Genomic DNA, 10,349 nt, shown 5'->3' with positions numbered 1-10,349 from the left:
CTGTCCCTTTTGACACTAATGTGATTCATAAGATTCATGAAATACATGACAAATATGCGGACCTCGCTTTCGAAATATCACGCTTGCATCCCAAGTACCAAGTTGTCCGACTCCCCATTGTTCTCGGTGCCTTAGGTTTGGTACCTCCCAATCTGTTGTCTGACTTTTGGAGAGTACCCGGGTGGGTGCCAGGAATACGGCCCTTCTGACAATCTGGATGATGCAGAAGGCTGCAGTGGTGGGGAGTCTTCACATTCTCCGAAAATTTCTGGGTGGGTTGGACTAGGCAGCGCTTCCTGGGAGAAGTCCAGTTCGCTGTCTGGACTGCGTGTAGAGGGGACAAGGGCCCTGAGCTGATGATGAGCCTAACAAGTCTGACTGTGCCAGGGTCACCCCAACCCTCTTTGCTGCATTTAAAAAAGATTCAATCTGTATATAATAATCAAGACACTAGACACCAGACACAAGAGAACGCAAAGGTTCAAAATACTGAACACTAAAAGTAGGGATCATAAGTATTTTTGGGGATTTGGTTTTGTAGTGTAGAAAGAACACACAATTTCATAAAACTATTCAAAAAATATTCATGATCCCTAACGACCCGTGAAGATCCGGAGTAAAATAGGTCTTCAGCAACCCATGCTTGCCGTAAAAGGCGACTATGCTTGTCGTAGGAGGCGACTAACGGGATCGGGTGGTCAGGCTCGCTGACTTGGTAGATGCATGTCATCGGTCCCAATTGCGTGGATCGATGCTTATGATATCAATCACTGGATTGTCTGGTCCAGACTCGATTATTTACAGACCGCCGTCATATAGCTGGAATATTGTTGAGTGCGGCGTTAAACAACAAACCAACCAACCAACTCATCTATATCAGAGCGACACGAAAGCGATTTGAGACCCTGTACGGCCTGATTTGCGTCTAATATACTGGCTAAGTGCGAAATGAATTCCTGTCAACTTCGAATACTATTCTTGATTCAAGGACAGAGACTGGCACGTTGGGAAACATTTGACAGTGCACTGACTTAATTCTGGATCCTGTTACGTGTTACCACTGCCATCTATCCGACCCGTTGTATTGCGTATTCTAATTCTAAACCGAAAACTGTTTGTTTCAATAAAAAAATAACTTTTTTTTACAGACCTCCGTCATATAGCTGTAATATTGCTGAGTGCGGCGTTAAACAACAAACCAACCAGCCAACCAACTGTATTCTCTTTATCACAGCTATCGGGCCTAAGGATTATTAGTTAACGGTTCTGATCAGGTTTATTAACAAACTGGACTCCATCTGCTTGAGCAGATTATTTCGCCAATGTAAATAGAATGATTGACACAGATTGATGATCAGTTTGAGGGTTGCCAATATCAACATGGATATTCAGAGCGATAACCAGCACTTGTCCCATGTGTTAGTTGTAAATATATTTTTGTACAGGCAATGTATTTTGCAAACATTCTTATACATCTAAACGCTTCATAAGAGTCACACTGTTATCAATACAAATGCAGTAAACTACGGTTCTAACGAACTCGAGGGGACCACTAATTTTAGTTCGTAATAATCGTAGTTCGTTATAAGCATACATACAGTATATATACAACAAATGGTCGGGAGTAAAAAATGAGTTCGTTATATCGGTCAGTTCTTTATAAGCGTGTTCGTTATAAACGTAGTTTACTGTAAATGACCGAATGAATAATTGTGAGTGAGTACGGGTTCATGCCGCTTTTAGCAATATTCCAGGAAAAACACGGCGGGGGACATCAGAAATAAGCTTCACAAATTGTACCCATGTGGGAATGAAAGCCGGGCCTTCAACGGGAACGCTTCAACCGCAAGGCTACTTCACCTCCCTTAAAGTTAGGAAAGAAACCCAACAGCTCATTGATGATCACTTACCTGTCGAACGAGGCCACTAACATCAGGACCAGATGGTCGCAATATATGATCTGGCTGATTGTATGTTATTGTACCCAGATGGCGTGGATCGTCAATTTGAAGGAAAGCTATTTCCAACCCTTGAGCTATTGTTGAACGCATTCAAGGGCGAGCCGCAGTGTGACCTTCACCCTGACCTTGGGTCACGTACGTAGGACGACTCAAGGACATTATTATTATTATAATCTCGCTAAAGTTGTTCTGTGCCATCTCCTGTTCTTCTGGTTCCCCTTTTAGTCCTATGGTTATAGTCCAGGCTACTTTAGGCTCTGTGCTGTGGCAGGGTCATGTCTCAGATGTGTCTCGTCCATGAGATTCTCCAAAGTGACAAGGCCTCCATCACAGAATCAATCGGGGGCACGGGTGGCCCAGTCGTCTAAGGCGCCGCGATTCGCTGTCCAGAGTTGCGTCCCTTGGGCACACCAGAAACCTATGATTGTGGGTTCGAATCCAGGTTCGCCCCGATTATGTTTCTAGGTTTGTCAGCACCATACCCGTGCTCGTGGGTTTCACCGAAGTGGTAAACGTCTAAGACCTGCATCACATTAAGCTGACACGCCGCGATATAACTGTAATACTGTTAAAAGCGGCGTTAAACACAACTCACTCACTCACTCACTCACTCACTCACTCACTCACAGAATCAATCCCATGATCGAAACCTAGTATCTAGGTATTGTCAGCACCATATCCGTGGTCGTGCGTTCTCCAAAGTTGGACAGCAAAGACCCACCCACCAAACATCAAGCTGATACGCGGAGATATTTTCTGACTGCCCTTTATTGCCCAGAGTCTTTTCCGCTAAAGGAAAAGCTGTAGGATGATGTTGGGTTGTTAAAACATACTTGGCATATGCTTTCGCTGTAGGGCTGTATTGTTTTTGGAGATTAAAAATCAATTATAAAAAATATGGGAAGGTTTGTCATCTAATAAAGAACCGTTGTCAAACAACACTAAATATTCACGTGCGTTATGCAATGTTATTGTCAAGGAACCCATGGTTATCTACCCAAGCTCATAATTTATTGTCATACCAGTACTAGACGAATATGTCTTGGGGGTAACAATAATAATGAGCATAGGTATATATTTCAGATATATTACTGCGGTCTGTAAATAATGGCCTGGTCTAGCGGATGGAGAAACATTTGCCTGGAGAGATGAAGGTCGATCCCCTGGCGCGTCATACCAAAACGATAGTATTTGTTGTTACCCTGCCTGGTGCTCGGCATTAAGGAGATAGAACAAGGATTAGTTGGCTCAGCGTCAGCATAAGTTCGGACTAGTACAAGCAGCCACACATAAAATTCACAAATACACTCAACCAAGTAACCGAGCTTTATTACACATAGGTTTACATGTACACGTAAAACATTACGGATGGAGACAGAGATTCACATGTAGGGATGCTTGGGTAGTTACCTCTTGCGTCAAGCATAGCGAGCTGGGGACTTGGTTTAACTCATGATCACAACGAGGCAATAGATATCAAGAGTGAGTGAGTTGGGTGTATGGGTAAAATGGACAGTGCAATTGCAACAAATTCACAGATAACACGAACCAAGGCAGAAAACAAAGACGAACTCTCAGTTGAGATGCGTGAGTGTCACCATGTGTTGATAGACACTGTCATAATTGTAGTCACTATGACAGAGATACGGGAATACATTTTTATCGCAGTTGATACCCGTACTGTTAGAGCTACAACGTTCTATTTCGTTTTCACATCACGTGTCCCGACAACACTACAACGAGATACGGGAATACATTTTTATCGCAGTTGATACCCGTACTGTTAGAGCTACAACGTTCTATTTCGTTTTCACATCACGTGTCCCGACAACACTACAACGAACCAGGTGGCATCCAAACTGAAATGGAGGTCGGTGTACTACTTCATCAATAATGATAATCATACAATTTCATTAAGACATCGTCGTATTCAGTAAGTTCACCGCTCTCACTGTCTGGCCACTCTGCGGCCTCATCCTGATTCAGATCACCGAATGCGCATTCGGTGTTGTACCACCAACCTGACTTCCGGTTCGAGGCACATCCGGCGGTGTTGTCCTTGTCATGCGTATAGAACTTCATACCTTGGAGCCTTGTATTGGATGGACCACCGCCAAATCCGTCCTTATAGTCAGCCTTCATCCACCCACTGGAACTAAAGGCACTATATTCCATTGCGTAACCTTCTTCTTCCGAACTCAGCCGGAAGTTCTTATATTTGGAAACATATGACCTTTGGCGTGGTTTCACGTAAAGCGTATATTCACCTTGGTCCGTTATAGCCTTAATCTTCTTGTTTCCAAGCCAGAAACATTCGCTGTTGATGTCACCGAAGCCATCCCTGTACGCTTGCCAATCTCTGAAGAAGAATTCGTCGCCACAGTCTTTCCTTCTTTGAATGGTGATGGCACTCCCGTCGCAGTACACTTGGAATGGCGTAGGGTAGTCCGCTACTTGCAAGGTGTAAACGCCGCCCGTGTTCCATGTGCGCCAATGAGAAGGACAATCTGGAAACATAGTGCCGTCTACTTGTCAAAACATCGAGCAATATGGTTGGCCACATTCGTCACCACTCGCTCCTTTCCGTAACCTGCAAGAAGACTCGGCTTGTCCCGGAATGACACGAGTTGGTCACGAATGGGTTGGCCAGTCACCGTCACCGTAAAACGTCCGTTGGCAGGACTGAACAGGGATGATGACGTCATAATGTTATGCATTCCTTCACTTAATTCAAGGGGCGGTCGGGTAGCCTAGTGGTTAAAGCGTTCGCTCGTCACGCCGAAGACCCGGGTTCGATTCCCGACATGGGTACAATGTGTGAAGCCCATTTCTGGTGTCCCCCGCCGTGATATTGCTGGAATATTGCTAAAAGCGGCGTAAAACCATACTCACTCACTCACTCACTTAATTCAATACCTCGGGGAAAATAGTGATAACCCACACAAACCTGATTTTGAGAAACTCACGTTTGAAAATGTGGGGTGACGTGAAAAAGACTAAAATTTGATTTGATAAGAAATTAAAAAGTTAAAAAACGAGTTTAAACACTGTCCATGAGATACTAACGATATATATATCAATCATATTGGAGTTTTAAGATGAAGAGGTTTAGTTTTGAATGTATTGGCTATAGCCATTTTCACTCCATACATTTGCCGAGAAATGGTTCAAAAGCCGACACGACACACCCTCATCGCGTCACTGGCCTAGCTTATGCCTTCCTTGTTTCTTCCTATGATCCACCTTTCCTACCACACGTTTCTGTCGCAGGATCAAGCAACAAATTATTTAATACTCTGTCATTCATGAGTACTCGTGAACCAGGAGCCGTTTTCAGTTCGGCGCGGCGCCAACCTCGCTCCATCCTGTAACCGCTAAAAAGACTCGGTTGTCAGTGGAGGAAACGGGGCATCTTATCCCTACACAGTAAACAGGCTTCCGGCGAAACACGTTTGCGGATGCACATTTTTTGCGTGTTACCTGCTCATCTGTGCTTAATTTTCGTTAGTCATATATATACCTCGTTACTTATTTACAATTTTTAATCCTAAATATATTTTTTAAAAATTGTACACCACAACTGTTTGAAAATATAGTTCCAACATGGTGACCGCATGTCAACAAAATCAGACGGTTACCTGCACTAGAGCATTCTAAAATAAGAAAAGAAAAAAGATTGAAATGAATACCACGTTAATTTGATTATTGGGTTTGACCCATATGTATCACAACAGGCGTGTTCAGTTATCACGGAAGCACGGATAACCTTTATATTTAAAATGTCGATAAACATTTCAGATTTCCGGGCGTTAATTTCGATTTTTTTTCTAGTAGCCTCGATCGATCTTTCGTTATTTCACGAGAGAATCTGATTTTTTTTATCTCGGTACTTTTTATACTTTCTCGTAATTTCGGAAATTTTCTCGTTATTTCAAATATATTATGTTTCGATTTTTTTTCTCGTTAATTCGATTATTTTTTTCGTTACTTGAACATCTTTCTCGAAATCTCGTTACCTTAAATATTTCTTCTTAATTTCGATTTTTCAAAGTAAACTTGAAATAACGAGAAAATAATAGAAATTACGAGAAAAGAAACGAAATAAACCCCGAAATTTAGAAAAAAATACACAAATAATTGATAAAGCGAGAAATTTCGTTTAAAATAAATAAATCTATGCTCCCAAAGTGGCACCATTAGGCTTTCGTAAGATATAGATACAACTGTTTCATGGTTTCATAGTTAAAAAAACTATTTCATGGAAAATGCGTTTTATAACCTTTAAACTCGCAGTGATACCATGAACTCGATGATATATGCCTTAGTATAATTTGGACCCGAGCGTTTTATACGTAATTCATTGTTTCAACATTTTCATATCTGTGGACATATTACATTTAATTACATTTAAATGGAGACATATCCTAATTCTGTTGGTAAGTGCACCGACAAAGACAAACATATCATGGTTTAAAGGAATACACTGTGTTGTGTTATACCTGAGATGAAAGTAGTGCAGTTGATGTTGGTTGCACCCGCGGGGCAGTCACATCCACCGCCCAGATCAGTCACACACTCCGTTGTGCCCGACGCTGGTGATGGCGTAGTGGTAGTTGTGGTTGTCGTGCTGCACGGGCTCAAAGCAAGGTCGGGGGAGTGACTGGCCCCACAAGACACCAGATTCTGAAACCACAAAGAAACAAAGAAACATGTGAGTGAGTAAATAATAGGAGACAAATTTGTTGTTGTTTTTGTTTTGTTTTGTCTGTTGTTTAACGCCGCACTCAGCAATATTCCAGCTGCATGACGTCGGTCTTTAAATAATCGAGCCTGGGCCAGATGCTAAAGTGATTGACATCAAAATCATCGATCTACTCAATTGGTATACGATGACATGCATGAACCAAGTCAGTGCCCATTTCGACAAGAGTGGGTTGCTAAAGACCAATTCGAGCCCAGATCTTCATAGGGATATTCAACTTTGATGAAACCAACGAAAGGTGTTAACAAGCTCATTGTTATAATGAGGGCCAATCTGGGATTCGAACGCGCAGTCGTGTTATTCTGGTACACATAAGGCACGCAACTCTTCAAATCTAAATGTGGCACCTTAAACGGCCTTGCTGAAAGCTGGTGAGGTGAGGTGAAATGGGGTTTAACGTCGCGTCCAAGATTATTGCACTTATATAGCGACGTGCATGCACGTGTGTGTGTTTGTGTGGCTGCTTGTACTAGTCCGGACTGATGCCGATTTATAGTGCTATCCCACTGAGATACCATGCCGCAGTTTAACATGAATACCCCACTCAGACACAGTATACTGACTCCGAGCCGAACAGTCCTTGTTTTAGCCCCTTAATGCCGAGTGCCAGACAGGGTAACAACAAGTACCATCTTTTAACGTCTTTTGGTATGACGCGGCCGGGGATCGAATCCCGGACCTTCCGCTCTCCGGGCGGACGCTCTACCACTAGACCACGGAGGCGGTCTGCTGAAGGCTGGGGTGGATCTATAATAAATAATGATGCTAGACATAAAACAATGGCAATACTAGAATATATGAAAGGTTACCTCGAGACTTTTCCAGTAACCTTCTAACAAAAGATAATGTCGATTACAGACATAAAACAGTGGCAATACTTGTAATATTAGAAAGATTACCTCGAGACGTTTCTTGGAGTAATGAACGCGACAGTGTGACAAATCATCACTGTGCATGACGTTGAGTGTGACGTTGACGGTGACAAGGCCACAGGCCATCAAAGGGGTGCTACTCTGTTGGCAGAGAGCGACTGCCACACACCAAGCTTTTCGCTCACACATTGATGCGCAGAGCACTCTGGATGAAAGCGTGTGAGCCTCCATGACTTTCCAGGCAAAGGCGAGGTCAAGGTTGTCAGTTGTGCTGGTCAAAGATATGGCGGACAGGTTAGCAGATATCGGCGCCGCCAGCAGGAGAGCCATTAACAGACCGCAAAGTGGTGCCGCAAACATGTCTTGAACTGTAGAATCAATTCGTACTTCTTTATTCCACCACCTGATTGTGGCTGATGGAATCAACACCAAAAGTCTTTAATCTCGGGTATTTCAGACGAAAACCAAAGGCTCACCAGATTGCCAGAATTACATTTGTCAGGATACACCAATAGCAATACAACTTAATCAAACATGCGCTGTCACAGAGTTAAGAATGTCTGCAGACACGAGCCAATGTGAACTGAGCAACGCCCCAATTCCTTCGACATCTAGGACAAACTGACAGCTCGGTGATCTCACACCAAATCAGACAATAACGATATGTATCCTTGTTAAGGGCATCAGTTGGACGATACCGAGCCCATATCAAGAATATCTACCTGCCTCAACTTGATCAACTTAACAGTTTAGGTTTCTTAGATCTGCGTGAGCACAGTTTTCGATAGCTTCATTGTTTGTTGATTGACCAGTGTAGAGAATAAGATCAAATATCAGGATGGTCTGGTTTCAGTTGTCAAATAAGATTTGAGTTTGGTGTCGTCATTGATCGGCTTCATCCGGGACCGCTTTTCACCATATCGACGTTTCCGACAATGGGCATTGAAGAGTTAACCTACTGACTAAAATGTCTTTTCTTATAAGGAATAATGCCAGACGGATGTCATTGAGGACGCTGTGTGTTGGTGTATACATGACATCCCATCCCACTTGATGCATCCCTATCAGTTTCCGCTGTTCTACACATTCACTCGGTTATGTATATACGGGCATTGCTGGTTTATGTTGTCAAACATGAAACCTTTTCTCGTCCACAATGCTTGATATTTATGTTGTGCCACAAATATACTGTTTGTGGACTGCGTTTGATAGTATGGATTGCAGACACTTTCAAGAGGTTCCGTCGGTACTGAAAATGGTAAAGTATTTCATCTATCTATTGGACAGTGGGTTTTACACAATAGTGCTAACGGTAAGTACACGGTTATCGTGACCGGTATTTGTTGATAAAAAATAAATATACTCTTCAAAAAATGAAACGCGAAACGGATAATTTTGGCCATAAAAACAAAATTAGAGGACCAAGAGGTGCAAAATGAAGAGGTTTGATGTGTTGTAGTGTCACAAACAAATTTCCCGGATCAAACTGATCACAAGGACATGCAAACCATTAGTCGGGAAACACGTACGATTCGGAAAAACGCACCCAGTGCGTTAGCAAAAGGGGGTCAGAGCTGCACGTACTGCACGTGCAGCAGCACAATGAACGGTATTAAAGTGAATAGTTTTTGATAGCCTGGCATCGACGTCAATTGAACAGGGACAATTCAGCAACATGCCAAGATTAACAGAAGTGAAGAGAAACAACGTCATAGGCCGCTTGCAGGCGGAGGAATCCGGATGAGCTGTTGCAAGGGTTTTCAATATAGCGCCCAGCACCATCACAAGGCTATGGGATCGGTTTTAACAGCATGGGGCAACACGTGATCGGCTAAGGTTGGGCGACCAAGAGTAACCATCCCCGCCTAAGATCGCTACATCCGACTGCGCCACCTACGTGAAAGGACGACCACAGCCACCTCAACCGCATCCCAAATACCCGGACAGCGCAGAATCTCCAAACAGACCGTCATATTTAGTCGACAACATCGTCAACATTGGTGCATTGTTGTCGTCAACACAGGGAATGGCCTCAACTGCGATGGAGAGATGTCTGGTTCAGCGACGAATCAAGATTTCTCCTCCGTCGAGGGAATGGAAGAGCACGGGTCTTCAGACATCGGGGAGAACGTTACGCCGGAAACTGCGGTGCCCCGGTACAGGAAGTGGATAGGTTTGGTTTGGGTTGCGTTATGATGTGGGCGCCTATCTCTCGGATTTGAACCCGAAGGAGCACCTGTGGGATGAATTGGATAGACGTCTACGCCGACGTCAACCACAACCCCAGACGTTGCAACAGTTGGCCTTTGCGTTGCAGGCCGAGTGGGATACCATTCCCAAGGTTGTGATTGGCATCCTCGTGGGCAAGAGATGTCAGGCTGCTATCGATTCCAACGGGTGACATACGCGTTATTGATGGTAGTTGACCTTCACCTTGGACTTTTCCTATGTACCGATAACTGAGATGACTACAATCACCAAGTGTTCTCTCTACAACATTGTGGCTCAATACGTTGTACGGTTCCTCGTACAAATGTATTTTCCTACCTCATACAAATCTGGCTTTGCGTTTCTTTTTTTAAGAGTATATCGTGTTTTCTTTTGTAGAATTTTTCGTTCAGATCCTTATTGATAAATGAGATGGAGTAACAGGTTGTTCGCAAAGGAAACATATCTACAACCTCTGAAAACTAACTGGGATTATAAACAGCATTAAAATTAACCTTTTATCTGAAAAAATGCCACTGTAGCTCA

The 10,349-nt window shown here is 43.3% G+C and overlaps 1 protein-coding gene across 1 annotated transcript; it reads right to left on the bottom strand.

Moving 5' to 3' along the window:
* Positions 1–3,338: 3,338 nt before the first annotated feature.
* On the bottom strand, positions 3,339–8,144 carry LOC124131144 (tenascin-R-like). Its single transcript, XM_046494239.2, has 3 exons — positions 7,623–8,144; positions 6,461–6,644; positions 3,339–4,468 (listed from the first exon to the last, which is right to left on the bottom strand). The coding sequence occupies exons 1-3, from the start codon at positions 7,953–7,955 to the stop codon at positions 3,849–3,851; spliced, it is 1,137 nt and encodes a 378-aa protein (XP_046350195.2). The 5' UTR covers positions 7,956–8,144; the 3' UTR covers positions 3,339–3,848.
* Positions 8,145–10,349: the final 2,205 nt, after the last annotated feature.

Source organism: Haliotis rufescens, unplaced genomic scaffold, assembly GCF_023055435.1.
Source record: "Haliotis rufescens isolate VD_foot unplaced genomic scaffold, xgHalRufe1.0.p SCAF_10, whole genome shotgun sequence".
Taxonomy (NCBI): domain Eukaryota; kingdom Metazoa; phylum Mollusca; class Gastropoda; order Lepetellida; family Haliotidae; genus Haliotis; species Haliotis rufescens.
This window is presented reverse-complemented; position numbering and strand designations above follow the sequence as displayed.